At 39.4% G+C, this 16,003-nt stretch overlaps 2 protein-coding genes across 2 annotated transcripts; one reads left to right on the top strand and one right to left on the bottom strand.

Moving 5' to 3' along the window:
* The first annotated feature begins 1,355 nt into the window (after nt 1-1,355).
* Nucleotides 1,356-2,877, top strand: LOC6581622 (basic helix-loop-helix neural transcription factor TAP). The gene has a single exon (XM_002007311.4). It carries the CDS (start codon nt 1,542-1,544, stop codon nt 2,706-2,708), a length of 1,167 nt encoding a protein of 388 aa, XP_002007347.1. The 5' UTR covers nt 1,356-1,541; the 3' UTR covers nt 2,709-2,877.
* Nucleotides 2,878-12,139: 9,262 nt separating this feature from the next.
* On the bottom strand, nt 12,140-13,840 carry LOC116804379. Its single transcript, XM_032731593.2, has 2 exons — nt 12,377-13,840; nt 12,140-12,321 (listed from the first exon to the last, which is right to left on the bottom strand). The coding sequence occupies exons 1-2, from the start codon at nt 12,944-12,946 to the stop codon at nt 12,310-12,312; spliced, it is 582 nt and encodes a 193-aa protein (XP_032587484.2). The 5' UTR covers nt 12,947-13,840; the 3' UTR covers nt 12,140-12,309.
* Nucleotides 13,841-16,003: the final 2,163 nt, after the last annotated feature.

The raw sequence follows: 16,003 nt of genomic DNA, 5'->3' as shown, positions 1-16,003 counted from the left end.
TAATATAATATGAATTATTATTTGCATTGCAAATCAAAGATAGACCTGGGTTGAACTATTTTTTCTACAGCTTAGACCTGGAAACTCAAATTCAAATTTCAAAAATTCAAGCTGTTAAATTGGGGCGTGGCAAATCGGTAAGTGGATCTGGGCTGCGAATGGGTGTGCTACAGTCGGTAACGGCCCGACTCAAACATTTTTAATTGATGTTTTACTTATCAGTTAAACGTGGATAATATTTGCATACATTTTTCTTTTTTCTTGTCATTAAAATATTTTGGGGATTATTCATTATATATGTATATACTAAATATAAACTATATTCTAACTACAACTATTTCACATCTATATCCAGCTTAAAAAAGAAAAGTTCCCACAGTTCGCTTAGCTCCCTTACTCAGCAGATACCTTTAAGAGCTCTTCAATTGCCATAAATCTTGGCAACTGTCATCAATTTGGAACAATTAGCGTGCTTCAGGTCTCTCAATTAGCGCCAAGCAGTGTGGCTCGCGACTCACTTTAAAAAAAATGTTGTCTCGTGTCAACAATTTAGACGGAATGGGCGAACGTATCATAACAAACCTGCACGTGCCCATTGTGGGCGGGGGCATGTGCGGCATGTGGCAGCCACTTAAAGTGGCAATCCCACCCAGCCTTGGGGCGGCGGCTCAGGCAGCCACTCGAGCAGCTGTGAAGTGGCTGGTGCCACAAAGCTCTGGTCCAATTCTGTGGCACGTGCCAGCCAGCGCAGCTTCACACATGTTGCGCCCACGGAAGTGTTGCAGCCACGTGCCGGTAATTCGCTTAGCGACAGGCGTAAGCCCGCAATGATTATTGCGGTTGCAAAAAAATAATAAACAAATAATAGAAAAGAGTTGCGCCCAATTGATATGAAGTGGCCACAAGATGACAAAGGCGACTGATAAGCGACAGAGTGCATGCCGCTTTGAACTTTATGCGCTGATCCTCGCTGCCAGACAGAGCAGAGCAGAGAAGAGCTGAGCTGAGAGACAGATAATTCACTCTCATAGCTCCCATTGGCTTACGTTGAAGCGTAAAAAATGCTCGCGTTTTAACTGGTAGTGGTTGCTGCTGCTGTCAGTGTGCCACTGTGTGCGTGTGTGTGTGCGTGTGTGTGTGTGTACAACCCCCTTTAGGCTAGAGAGCGAGTGGCAATCACTGCCGCGCATATCTGTTGGGATTTGTGCCATGGCGCCGCCATCGTCGCGACCGACGACAATGCGTCGAGGGTTGTTACCCGCCTAAATCAGCGGGCTTACCAGCCAGCTCAACCAGCTCGCAGAGCTCGACCAGCTCGACTAGCTCTCTAATGGCTGCACATAAAACCGTTGCGCACTCCTGTTCAGCTTTTAGTTGGTGCGGGCACGCGAAACGGTTAAGGCTACACAGAAGAACACAAATATCAGTGATATACGAGAACAAGCTAATATATATATCAAAGTATAATGCGTCTAGTTGATATCGTGCTTTAGTTAGAGCTGCATCTATATATATATAAGGAAATCTAGTGCGATCTCAACATGTCCGCCTGCTACAATGCCTACAATCCGGCGCATTCGTTTCAGTTTGAGGAGGCTGACGATGACGATGCTTCCTTTGACAGCGGCTACGAGAAGAGCTTTGAAACGGAGGCCCAGACCAGCTCACATCGCCGTTTGGACTTTGGCGAGCACTGCGGCAGCACAACGCCAGCTCAAGCGCCAGCGCCGTTGGCCTATGCCGGCAACTGGGAGATGCAAATGAACTCGCCACCTGCTGGCTTCGTCGGGCTGCTGGACACGAGCAGCAATCACAGCACGCGCAGCGGTCGCACGCTGGTGGAGCACCTGAACAGTCGCGCCGCAACGGCCACATTCGAGCCGCTGGTGACCAGCACGCCGGTCAAGTCGCCGGAGGATCCGAATGCGCCGCGCCCGAAGCGCAAATATGCCGTCGGCAAGAATCGCGTGACGCGTTCGCGCAGTCCGCTGCAGGTGGTGCGCATCAAGAAGTTCCGGCGCATGAAGGCCAACGATCGGGAGCGCAATCGGATGCACACGCTCAACGATGCGCTGGAGAAGCTGAGGGTCACCCTGCCCTCGCTGCCGGAGGAGACCAAATTAACGAAGATCGAAATCCTACGCTTTGCCCACAACTACATCTTTGCGCTGGAGCAGGTGCTGGAGAGCGGCAACACCATCAATCTGGATCTGGAGAAATTGCAGAACTTTACGCTGAGTGGCGAGCGCATCACCAAGGAGCTCTTCGATGCGCTCTTCGTGAACCCGCAGCCGTATCCCATGTTCGGCAATGGGCGCATCTTTCCCTACGGACCGCATCAACAGCAGACGCCGCCGATGCACTATCCCCCGGGCCAGGCCATGGACTATCAGCCACCTGGCTTTGATCTGGGCAGCAGCATGCGCTACTATCAACAGCAACAACAACAGCAACAGCAGCAGCAGATGGTGGCGCAGTCGGAGCTTAGTCCACAGCCCACAGCTTCGACTGCGTCTCACTTTTCGCAGGAGAAATATGATCTGTTTCGCAGCAGCTTTGAGGCAGCTGCCATGCCGGACTCGGGTCTGCATCAGCAGAGCAGCTTCTACACACAAACGCCGCCTTGGAAGGACTACCAAGAGGATCATCACCAGCAGCAGCAGCAGCAGCAGCAACAGCAATTGCACTATAAACAGTTTCAGGTATAGCACAGTTTCGGGGGCATCAGTGCGGGTGTCTATCTTCTCTGGGTGATATGTTCGACAGTGTGCTGAGCCCTAAGCGGCACCGACAGCTGGAAAGGATTCACGCAAGAGCTGCCCTAGCGACTCACCTTTGACCTATTACATATACACATATAGATAGATAGATAAAAGTGACTTGCTTAGAGCAGCTGAGTCAGTATTACATTTCCAGCTCTCAGTCCCGCTGCGGCTCGCAATCAGTTGATATTTTGCATTAAGTATTAAATTGATAGCTAAGGCCATGCTAAGCCAACCGGCCTTAGTTATCAATTTGATTTGATTCACTTAGTGAGCCAAACAAAGCTTCAATCGGAATTCCTGATCTGATTGAGCTTTTGTTTTGCTCACCGAACTGAACTATTAAAGCTAAAAGTGTTTTCTATATCAATTAATTCACACTCAAATATGAAACAATTTATTTTATATTTGATTGAAATGAATGCATATATATAAATTACACTTTTTGCTTTGAAAATCGAATACAAAACGCATCGGTTGTCCATGTAAATTTAGTCAGAGCATCCATGTACCTTTGCTAGCAAGCCATATATTTATATATTAAGATCAGAAGCTCACATTTAAGATGAAGCATTAGCTAGATTTAGTTAGTTGGTTGGGTTAACAATGCAATTGCCAAGGAGAAACGCGAGCTAGTCATTTTTGCAAATCAGGTTATACATACAAATATATACATATATATTTCGATTTTAACTTAAGCTGAATTTTATGTAAACTATTAAAATTTATTTTTGCTAATAAAGTTGAAGAAAAACCGAAACAAAACAAAAGTACTGCAAAAAGCGCTGCTTAGGTAAGCAGAAAATGGAAGTGGAAAAGAAAATTGCTAAAGTCAAGCTAAACAACCCTGAGCTGTGCATGTGTGTAAGTGCATGTGTGTGTGTGTATGTTTGTGTGTGTGTGCGGATTTCAGATTTTCAAACAAAAGACTTAAATTCAAATAAATATTGTATATTGCAGTGCACATAAAATGAATGTGTGTGTGCGTGTGTGTGTGTGTGCGTGTGAGTGCAGCTTGTTTATTGTAGGGGGCATTTTTGCGCCCTTACAATTCGACATGGGGTGAGTTGAACAATGGAAGATTGCCCGTCACCTGCCACAGAATTACGACTACAAAACGAATGTACCAATGCCTAAAATATACAACAGCAACAGCAGCAGCAGCAGCAAAAGCAACAACAACAATAGCAGCAGCAACAGCAGCAGCCGAGAGTCCTGAAACATGAGCCAAGTGGCAGTCGACCTGCATGAATGCCACTCAAATTATTTAGTTGAATGAACCGGCAAGAGTCGAAATACTGAGTCGACTGACTGACTGCCTGACTGACTGACTGACATTTTCCGTTACAGGAAAAAAAATAAAGGGTGGCTCGTAGAAGATGCTGAGCTATATTGCTGGAATGCAACATCTCCAAGAGAGTAAAGTAAGGGCAGAGTCGCTAAGCTGCGCTTGTCATTTGTGCAGCTTTGTTGAAGGTGTCGGGATTTATCTTAACAATAATCATTATTATAGCCAGTATATTTGTCGTTGGCAAAGGCGCAAATACGCAGCGGGCGAGCCGCTAAGCTGCATTCAATACCAGCCGAGCTGGCGCTGAGGGTGATGCGCACAAAGGACAACAGTTGGACGGGGAGACGGACGGAGCGCACGCAGGACGGGCATCATTAGCGTGCTGTCCCGCTAGCTGTGTCACGGGGTAGCTCACTGCAGATGCTTATCGTCGGATCAATAACGGCATTACGCATACATCTACCAGTCCCTGCTGTCTATATATACAATATATATATATATATATATATATGTATATATGACTATGCTAATACCGTGCAAGGCTTTGGTTAAACAATTTACCGATTGCCGTAAGACGATAAGAAAACCAAAATGGAAACAAATTGCCAAAGCACGGTGCAAGGAGCAAACACAATGCTAGCTGCGTCAAGTGCAGGTCCTTTGGGTCCGATTTATATATGAGCCACTGAGCAATAGATTTCATTGCTTTACGCTTGGATATTGAAAAAATGTAAGCAATTGTTTGACTTACTTGCAATATGTATAGAGTGGAGGGTAGAAAAATAATCTCTTGAAGAAATCTCTCTTAGAAAAATACAAATATACATTCTATTCTATACATTTGGCATTATCTTTAATATGCGATTCCTATGGAGTTTTGCTTTGATCACACAAATGAGCTCCCTTTTCATACCATTTCAATATATTAATATGATATCCTTTAGCATCTGCTTTGATCTTGAAGTATGTTCTACTCCAACCAATATCGAAATAGAACTTTATTATAAAAACCCTTTAATTCTATCATCTAGTTATATGATTTACCCTTTAAAAGAAACCTAACAAACCCATAAAAGGAATCGACATTTGTGAACATAAATTATGAGCGTTTGATTCCATCTAATTCGAGCTCAAGCATAAACGTGCCAATTTGTCTATTTGGTTCCAGATTCCAATATCAGAATTGGCAAAAATCGCAAATCGAATTTTATTTGGCGTATTGATTGTTTTACGCCTTTTTAGCATTGCGCTGACACACATTCACCAGCTAGCAAAAAAAATATAATAAAAGCATATATATGAGTAGAAATCAGAAATTTAACCCTTCTGCGGCACATGTGCATTAACGTAACCCCTTCTGGAAATCCCTCTTTCCTTCTTTTTTTGGCAAACAGAATTCGCTCTGGTGGGTCGAGTTGAGCCGAGGCGAGTCGTTCGACCTTTTTAGCGATTCATTGCCCTGCTCGAATTGGTTTATCTGTGAAATCTGTGACGCTGCATGTATATGTATGCACGTATTTGTTATGTAGGTCCTTTTGGTCCTGCCCTACCTTGAGTTGTGTGCTCATCTAACCGAAAAACATTGGATAAACAAACAGCCGCTCGAGTATTTTGTTACATTTGTTGCCGCGCCGAGGAAGCCAATCTGTCGCATTTGTGTGCATGCTCGTCCTTGCAGGATAATCATTAGACACACGCACACACACACACTCTCTCTCTCTGTGTGTGTGTGAGTATAAACTGTAAACTGTGCGCGCAAGTTTTGATTGCGATTTTAATCCGATCTGAGCGGTTTTAGTCAAATTTAAGCAGATTTGTGTCACATTGTTGCAACAGAAAGTGGAACGCAAAAAATGTAAACACATGTAAATCAAAAATCATATTCGATACACACGATTCGAATTGAGATAAGCGCGGCCGAATAACTATTTGAATAGGTTGAGTTCTTCTTATGAGAGAGCTGAGCGTAGCTCTTAGCAGATGAGCTGCCTAAGTGAAGCTTTATGAAGGTACTATGAGAGGGGAATGCAATGGGCTGAGCTGACAGTTGATTATCGTCGAAGCAAGGAGCGTATATGGGTGTTATGCACTCTGGTATGCAAATGTCTGTCTATATGGATGTCTGTACACCTTCTCAGTTAGAGACTCATAGACTTGGATCAGCTGCTTGTATCGTCGGCTTTGATTCTCTTCTCTTCTCTGGACTTCTCGGCTCGTTGGGTGGAGTCGTCGGCTTGGATCGTGGTTCGTTGTCGTTGATCTTTGGCTTGGATTGTCAACTTTTATATCGTCATCTAAAAATTGCTCGATTTTGAGAGCATGAACTGTAAAAGCAGGTGAGCAAGCCAGAATAAATACATTGCTTTTATATAGTACATATTTTATCGTAACGTACAAAAAACTTCAACAGCTAGAATTCCCAAGGCTTGCAGGTGGATTATTGCTGTTCCCCTCTATATTTGTAATTATATCAATATCAAGATATATGATATGTTTGATTTTCTTTTGTTTTCTTCTACAAAAGTTCATAAATAATTTGCTTTTTACCTGAGATTTTATAGGTCAACGAATTGGAAATGGTTCTAGCTATTAGGCATTTGGCAGACGCCGGAAATGCCATTCGTTATTTGCAACCCCAACAGAGAGAGAGAGAGAGAGAGAGAGAGAGAGAGAGAGAGAGAGAGGGAGAGGTCGCTGCAGACATAGTTATATTTCATATTCCAATCACATAACGAATATTTCCTTTTCCTTTTCCAAATGAATAAACTGTTAGACAAACAATACATTAAACTTTACAACTTCACACCCGCTGGCTGTGTATGAAAACCATTAGAGAGCCCTACCCCAGCAGCAGGAGCAGCAGCAGGAGCAGGAGCAGGAGCAGCAGAGTCTGGCATTATACATATAAATATACATACAGCCAGTAGCTGAGGCTGTACCACAAACTACGAGTTGATTGTTATGCAAATGAGCAGAGTAGCAGGACGAAACCAGGACGAAATACGGAACGGAGAGTGCAACCCTAAATAAAAAGTGCCTGGGTTAACTTTGGCTGCAGTTCATCAAGTGGTCATAAATATATTGAGCCAAAGGAAGAGCGCCAGCCTAATTAATATGCAGCGCCATGTGCATAATGAATGTGACATTTGTAATTTATGGTTGATATTTGTTAAGATTCCTACTACACTGCTATTCCACTCTCTTTTTTTTTCGCCTTTGCAGTGCATAAATTGAATTTGTAGGCTGGTGCTAAAAGGTCGGCACAACAACGGTTTCATGCCCAGTTATTGTGAGTGTAAACAACCTTTGATTGAGTGAAAGGGCCAAGCTGACAATGTTTGCTATTTGCCATTGATTCGCATTCACATTTTGCTTTTGTGCCTAAGCCGCAGCAGCCTGGACTTCCGTTGCATCCATAAGACCTACTTCCGGTTTAGCGCAAAACTGCGCGAAAATCCCCTGATTAGACATCCATTGTGCTGCTGTAAAAAATGAGTGAAAAACTGCCAATTTTACCCCAAAAAAATGGATTGAACGAGGAGAACTGCCAAATAGTTAGCTGTAATTACAATTGCATGAATTTGGTCGACGCGGGGTGTTGCCCTAAGTCGCTTTTTATGGCACCTCGAACGGGCCAACTCGGCGTTGGCAGTTGACAGAAAGCGACCGTTATGATTTAGTTAGATATATGGCATTGGCACGCAAGGACTTAATACCCTGGAAGGAACCGAGCTTGAGAAGGTATATGGTTAGTGTGAATATATAGAAGAAATAGGGAATAGAAAATTTCAGTGGTTAGGTCAAGTTTCATACAACAGCTGAACAAGTTTATATACTAAAACTAACTATTGCAAATAATTTAATATAAGTTATATATTTGTAATATAGAAATTGATGAGATTATGGTATGTAAGCAAGTTGGATAAATATATTTAATATATAATATAGATATTTTATAATATGAAATATTGATTTATAGATTTTTATTTTAAATTCCAACAATATTCGATATAGGGAGTATTGCCTGGAATGCCAAAGGATTGATATGGATTATAGCTACATATGGTATGGAATGGTATTTTTTAATTGAAAACCTATAAAAATATATTTTAATTATGTAGTAGGCCTTTTATTTAATTTCTTTATTTCATAATTTCTTGATATACACACGTCTGCTATTGTTCACATTCAAGCTTAAAATGTATCGATCCTCCTCTTTCTATTACTCAAAATGGCATGTTGCATATCGACAGCCTCCTCAGCCACCGATATGGTTAACTATCGATAGATGTGTATCTATCGATGGTTAACCATAATGCTGTTAACTTAATTCTAATATAACATAGGCTAGTAACCAGCTACAGTATACATAGGCTAGTAGCCTGCTACAATTCGGCCATCCTGACTCTGAGATAGCCCTCTATCTCTGTTAATTTTATATAATATTTGATACTTAACTTCCTAAAAATAATATTGTGTTTACATGTTTGATACAAAAAAAAAATCTTACAGATATTCTATTTACATGTTATAAAAATTAAATTATTAATTAAATGTTACACACTAGTTATGAAATTAATATCTAAAATATAAGTTATTATCTCTCTTATGCTTTTATCCAATGTCTTATATTGCTTGCACTCCAAACACCTTGATAAGGATTCCTGGATAATTGGAAACCGTCAACGTCTTTTATCAAATACCTATCGTTCTTCAGTACTTTATCTATGACATATGGTCCTTTGGATTTAGGTATTAATTTCCTTGATATTCCCACCGTGTTGTCAAAATTCTTAACCATTACATAATCTCCTGGCTTGTATACTTTTGCAGCTTTCCTAGCATTATTAAAGTTCTCTTCATTCCGTGTTTGTGCTGCAGATTGATAATGTTGTGCTTGTTCTCTAATATCTTCTAAATTCTGTGAACTGCATATATCTAATCCTATTATTTTCTCTAATTGCTCTCCTAAACTATCACTAATTTCCCCTTTTTGCGCTATTCCGAATAACATTACGCTTGGCAATTGCTTGGTGCTACAATGTTGAGTGTTATTCAAAACATATTCCACCCTCTCAATTATTGAATCCCAATGCTGTCCATTATCACCTTCTATTAGTTTAGCTATCATCGGACCTAAACTTCTGTTTATTCGCTCCACCTGACCATTCGCTTGTGGCGATCCCGTTGCAATCCTAATATGCTTTACCTTTGCTTCTTCTAAAAATTGGTCAAACTCCGTTGACGTAAAACAACTTCCTCTATCTGATATAATACATTCTGGCTTACTGTATGTTCTAAAATATTCTCTCAATGCCTTTACAACTTCCCTAGTGCTTGTTGTTTTAGTAGTGAATAATCTGACAAACTTTGTAAACCCATCTACTACTGCAAAAATGTATTTCTTTGATCTGCCGTTATCCACTGGTCCATAATGGTCAATATGAATTATTTGGAACGGTTTATTCCCCTTTGGAATGCTATGCAGCCACCCTTCTGCTTTGCCCGTTCTAGGCGAGAATGCTATGCATTGCAAACAATTTTCAATATGTTCTAAAATTTTCTTTTTCATATTGGGAAACCAATATGATTTACTTATTGCATTAAGCATCTTGTCCCTTCCAACGTGCCCTAATTCATTGTGATATTTGTACAATACATGTTCTTCCATCTTTTCTGGTACATAAAATAGTAGTCTATCATCATTTGTCTTCCTAAATATAACACCATTTCTCATTTCAAATAATTTATGCTCTTGTTTCTCTAACAATTTTCTAATTTCTTGTAACTTTGCATCTTTCGTCTGGCAAATAATTAAATTAGTCTCAAAACTATTTGCTTCTGTTACCATAATGGTATTATTATATCTACTTAATGCATCTACATGCTGCATTTGACTTCCAGCCCTGTGCACTAATTCATAATCAAATTCTTGCATTTCCAATGCCCATCTTGCAATTCTAGGGTTAAGATCTATTTTATTCAAAGTTAAAGTTAAAGAATTACAATCCGTTACTATTTTAAATTTTCTGCCTTGCAAATATATTCTAAATCTCCTAAGTGCATTAATAATGGCTAAAGTTTCCAGTTCAAAACTATGATATTTTGCTTCCGTTTCTGTCGTTCGCTTTGAAAAATAAAATACAGGATGCAGCTTTCCGTCTTCTTTCTTTTGTAAAAGCACTGCTCCAAATCCCATTGCACTGGCATCACAATGCAATTCTACGTCATCTTTATGATTATACAACGCTAATACTGGTGCCTCTAACAATTTCTCCTTCAAGCATAAAAAACAATTTAGTTCCTTTTCTTCAAATTGAAATTTTCTATCTTTCCGCAATAAGTCATACAACGGTTTTGCCAGAGTTGAAAAGTCTTTTATAAATCTTCTAAAATATGAGCACAACCCGAGAAAACTTTGCACCGCCTGAACTTTATTAGGTATTGGGAAATTCTTTACCGCTTCTAATCCCTTATCATCTGCTCTAATGCCATCTTCTGATATTACAAATCCTAAATATTTAACCTTGTTCTGCAAAAATTCACATTTATCCAGCCTCAACTCTAATTTGTTCTCTACTAATCGTTTTAAAACCTCTTCTAGTATCTTAAGATGCTCGGACACATCTTTGCTGGCAATCATTATATCATCCATATATACAATTACCTTGCTTTCCTTTATTAAATCTGCAAATATATCATTAACGAACCTCTGAAAAATTTGCGGAGCTGTTTTTAATCCCATAGGCATTCTCAAGAACTCAAACTGTCCTAACGGCGTAACAAACGATGTGTATTTTACGGACTCTTTCTCTACAAAAACATGAAAATATCCATTCTTAAGGTCAAGCTTCGTAAAAATAGACTTCCCCACTAGTCTGTCTAACAAATCATCAATCAACGGCAAAGGATAATTGTCTTTGATCATGATCTTGTTGAGTTTTCTAAAATCAACGCACATTCTTAAATCTCCTGTTTTTTTCTTTACTAATACTATTGGTGAAGCATACTCTGAGCAACTAGGTTGTATGATGCCATTTCTAAGGTATTCGTCTAACATTATCTGTAATTTTTCCTTTTCAGTGTATGATAACCTTCTTGGTGAACAGCTAAACGGTTTTGCTTTCTCAATTCGTATATTCATTTCGCATTTCTTTTTAGGTTTCACTGGCCTTTCAGCATCTACATATTCCACTTTCAGCAATCTAATTAGTTTTTTCCGTACATCATAACTAATGTTTTCACCGATAATATATATCTCTTTTTCATTGTCTCCTTCTACCACATTAATTTGAAGCATGCTGTTTTCAAAATTATCGTCAAAAACGCTTTTGCTATTTATTTCCATTGACTTTTCTAAACACTCTTTTGACCTATCGATCTCTTCTTTGTCTAATAATTTTTCTTCTAATTCTTTATTTCCTAACACTTTATTTACTAACTTCCTTCCTAATTCTTTATTTTCTAACAATTTACTTACTAACTTCTCTCCTAATTCTTCATTTTCTAACACTTTACTTACTAACTTCTTTCCTAATTCTTCATTTTCTAACACTTTACTTACTAACTTCTTTCCTAATTCTTCATTTTCTAACACTTTATTTACTAACTTCTTTCCTAATTCTTCATTTTCTAACACTTTATTTACTAACTTCTTTCCTAATTCTTCATTTTCTAACACTTTATTTACTAACTTCTTTCCTAATTCTTCATTTTCTTTATTTACTAATGTATTTTCTAACGATTTATCTAATGATGTGGTTCCTAAGAATGTATTTTCTAACGATTTATCTAATGATGTGTTTCCTAAGAATGTATTTTCTAACGATTTATCTAACGATGTGTTTCCTAACAATGTATTTTCTAACGATTTATCTAACGATGTGTTTCCTAACAATGTATTTTCTAACGATTTATCTAACGATGTGTTTCCTAACAATGTATTTTCTAACGATTTATCTAACGTGCCAGCTGCTCTTTCCACTGAAATCATTCTCAAGGCGATTGGGTCAACATATAAATTGCAAGCTTCCATGAAATCTCTCCCTAAAATTACTTCAGACCTCATAGATTCATCAGGGACAACTATTAACCAAAAATTTATTTTCTCAAACTTCTTGAAAATATGAACAAATGTTTTTCCAATCACATTTAACTGGCTTTCATTTAGCCCAAAGTAATTTTCTGCGTGTGCTTTAAGTTTTATTCCAACTGGGACACACGATTTTTTAATAAACGAAATAGGACTTCCTGAATCTATGAGGCATTCTGCAATAATGGAGGCATTATCTTTGGACTTAAAATGTATACTGATAAACCTTACGAAATTGTTTCCAATATCATCCTTCCTCTTCGTGCATTGTGCCACCATATGATCCTTAGCGCCGCAGTGGTAGCACGTACCCTTCTCCCTCTTAGGTTTCCGACAATCTCTTGCCCAATGTCCCTTATAGTTGCAATTGAAGCAACGTGTCTCCTTCATTGCAATATCGAGCCCTGGTCCCACTGCTGTTGTCCCTTTTCCTCCAGTAGATCGTTGCAGTGGCAAACGCACCTCTGCAAAAGCCCTTACCAATTTGCTGGGGTCTTCAAAGCACTGTATCCTGGCCTGCGCGCGTAAAACTGCATTTGGGATTCCTTCAATGAGACCATCCAGTAGCTCGTCTACATCTAAACGAATTTCCCTTGCTAAACGTATTTTCTCTTCATAATACTGGGTGAACTTCTCATCGACACTCCATATACGTGCCCCAAACTTGCGACGCATTTCGGCCTTGGATATCTTGCTTCCGAATGCTGCTGCCAATCCATCCAATAATGTGCCCAACGGTTGCACAATCCTCGATGAATCATCATGTATCCATTGCATGGCTTTCCCTTTTAATTTGGCCATGCATAGCAACTTTTTTGCATATCCGTTAGTTGATATAATTGAGATACATTATTCAATTGCGCTATCCAGTTGCTAATAGACTCCTCCCCAGTGAATTCCACCATAATTTCTTTAGCTAGTTTAAACATCATTGACATCACTTCATCATTGTGCGTTGTATTTATTACACAATTTTCACTGGCGCCCTTTTGGCGCGCGTCAGTCGCGCGTTCTTCGAATTCAACTTCTGCATCGACGCCATTTGCGCTAATTTCGGCACGCTTGCTATTGCCGTCTCTGTCCAATTGTCGTGTGTGAAAATTTTTTAGCTGCTTCTTTGCTGCGTCGATCTGCTCACTTAGCTCTCGCAAAATATTTTCATTCCTGTCTATTTCCTCCTGTTGCATTTGCACTGTCTGCGATACTCCAGTTTGATCTGACTCCTCCTCTCCCTGTTCCACTTCGGGGGCGCTGCCGCGCAAATTTGCGGGCACGCCATTGAGGCGAGCGACAAGTTCAGTCTTGCACCCTTGAGTCGACAAGCCCAATGCAGCTAGCCACTTCTTTAACTGCACCACAGATACTTCGTCTATGCTTAATTTCATTTATGCTTAAATTCATTTTTTTAATTTGAAAAATTAGTGTACTTTATCCCACTTCTGAGATTGTAGTAGGCCTTTTATTTAATTTCTTTATTTCATAATTTCTTGATATACACACGTCTGCTATTGTTCACATTCAAGCTTAAAATGTATCGATCCTCCTCTTTCTATTACTCAAAATGGCATGTTGCATATCGACAGCCTCCTCAGCCACCGATATGGTTAACTATCGATAGATGTGTATCTATCGATGGTTAACCATAATGCTGTTAACTTAATTCTAATATAACATAGGCTAGTAACCAGCTACAGTATACATAGGCTAGTAGCCTGCTACAATTATTATTTTCAATGCTACTTAAATTACAATTAATATTATAATATTATAATATTATTTTAATACAATTTTCAAATTCTCATTAAAATTATAGTTAAAAAGTCTCCCACTTAAGGGTACATACCGCATAAATACATATGCATATATCACATATCTAATACATTTTCTGCAAATATACAGGGCATTTATTAGTCATTCACTTACGCTATTTTGCTCAGCTTATTCATTCATTATCCTCACATAAATTGTTTGTGCCGCAAATGTTAAGGAAATGAGCGACTTCCCTCAAGCGCGAACGTCCTTCGTACCGCGGCTCACTCATTAATTGTTCGCATTGTTTGTCCGTTGAAGTTGGACATCTGGCCAGCTGCCCTTCCCACTCGCTGACGTCTGTCACTGACTAACTGAATCTAGGGTAAAAAGTTGATGTGAGCTGTAACTACATTCGCCTGGACACCTGCACGCCGATGGGCGCTAAGGGTGCTCGGCTCTCAGCAGTTGATGTGTGTGTGTGTGTGTGTGTGTAGGGATAGACTGTGATAGACGGCTCCTCTTGGGGCTGGCCCCTCACGTATCGAGCGCATTAAATGCTGATTACCGCAGCTTAGTTAGCTCAGAGCTGGCGCCGACCTTTTGTTTGGCCAGAACACAAAAAGGGGACGATGCATTGTCACTCGAGTTTGAAGTGTGATTTACGATCGACATCATCAATCAATGTTCAAGTGGAAAGTGATTTGGCAACATTTCAAAGGCCAACTCAAATGCCAGTTGGGTTTTATGCTAATTGCACTGGAATATATATAGAAATGCTGCTAGTATTTTGAAACAGGCAAGACCTCTCACTCTCTCTCTCTATATATATTGCTGTAATTAAACAGGCCAGAGACAACCCTCATAGGAGTGCAGTCTGACTACACTTGATTTGCTGATGTTAACTATGTTGCTGTCGTTATTCTTGTTGTTGTTGTTGTTGTTGCGTTTTAAAAAGTTATAAAAATAACTCGTTAGATGTGGCAGCAGCGGCAGCTACAGTTAACTATAATGCTTGAACTGCCCTGAAACAGCAACCCCTGATCAGTTCATCTACTCACACACACACACACACACACACACACACACACTGCCACCCTTGTATACCAGCAGCATCATCATCATCCCTTGCAGCACTCGCCAAGGAGCTCAGCCTGAGGCTAATGAGCGCCGCACATTAGTTTTAACAACATTTATTATTTATGGGTTTTTACTCATTTTTTTTTCTATATAAAATATAAATTGTTAGACGTTACAACTTGCCATTGAAAATTCCCATTTGCAATTAAAACAAGCACACAGATTTTAATTGGAATACGCATTTTCTTATTTAATTCATTAATATTAGATGTTTTATATGGGAATATGTGTCTTGGAATGAATGATATTCTATTGAGTTTGGAGTGTGGTAAGAAAGGAATTTAAACGAATGCATATTCTATATATCTATAATATAGATCAATATACGTAGGTGCATCCATATATTCTTATGTGTGGGACTCGAAGTATTACCCATTTAAGATGCCAAAAGTTCGTCTTATATGTACTTTAAAGTACGGAATGTGTAAAAATAGTCAATAATTGAGAATCAATTAACCTTCTTGCAATATGAGCACCTATAACCTATGACTATCGCCCAATGATGAATAAGACAGAAAGGTCGAGAATGTCCTGCCGGCATTGGTCAACTTAAGGACTCTGATTTAGCTGCTAAAACAAAGCTAATCGTAACATGATATCACTTTATATCAGACACATTATAGACCCCAAAAGTCAGCCATAAGCTAGACTATTTAGTAGAATGTTTTGTTGACTTGCTTTCACACATTTAAGTGCGCCGTATCGCTTTGCATGTCCACGGAGTATAACAAAGTATTCGTGTATTTTGTTGTAGATACAATTTATTTGCACACATGTTCACATTCCAAAAAAAAAAAAAAAAACAAAACAAAAAAAAAAAAAAAAAAAAGCTAACTAAATACATAACACATAACATATGCATAAATAAATATATGTATTTAGTTTTAGTTTGAGCACGTCAAGCTGAAGCGTGCAAAGGATATGGAAAATCCTGTTGAGAACTGAGTTGATATTTATTTTGCACTTGTT

The sequence above is a fragment of the Drosophila mojavensis genome, unplaced genomic scaffold (genome assembly GCF_018153725.1).
Source record: "Drosophila mojavensis isolate 15081-1352.22 unplaced genomic scaffold, ASM1815372v1 contig_74, whole genome shotgun sequence".
Classification (NCBI taxonomy): domain Eukaryota; kingdom Metazoa; phylum Arthropoda; class Insecta; order Diptera; family Drosophilidae; genus Drosophila; species Drosophila mojavensis.
This window is presented reverse-complemented; position numbering and strand designations above follow the sequence as displayed.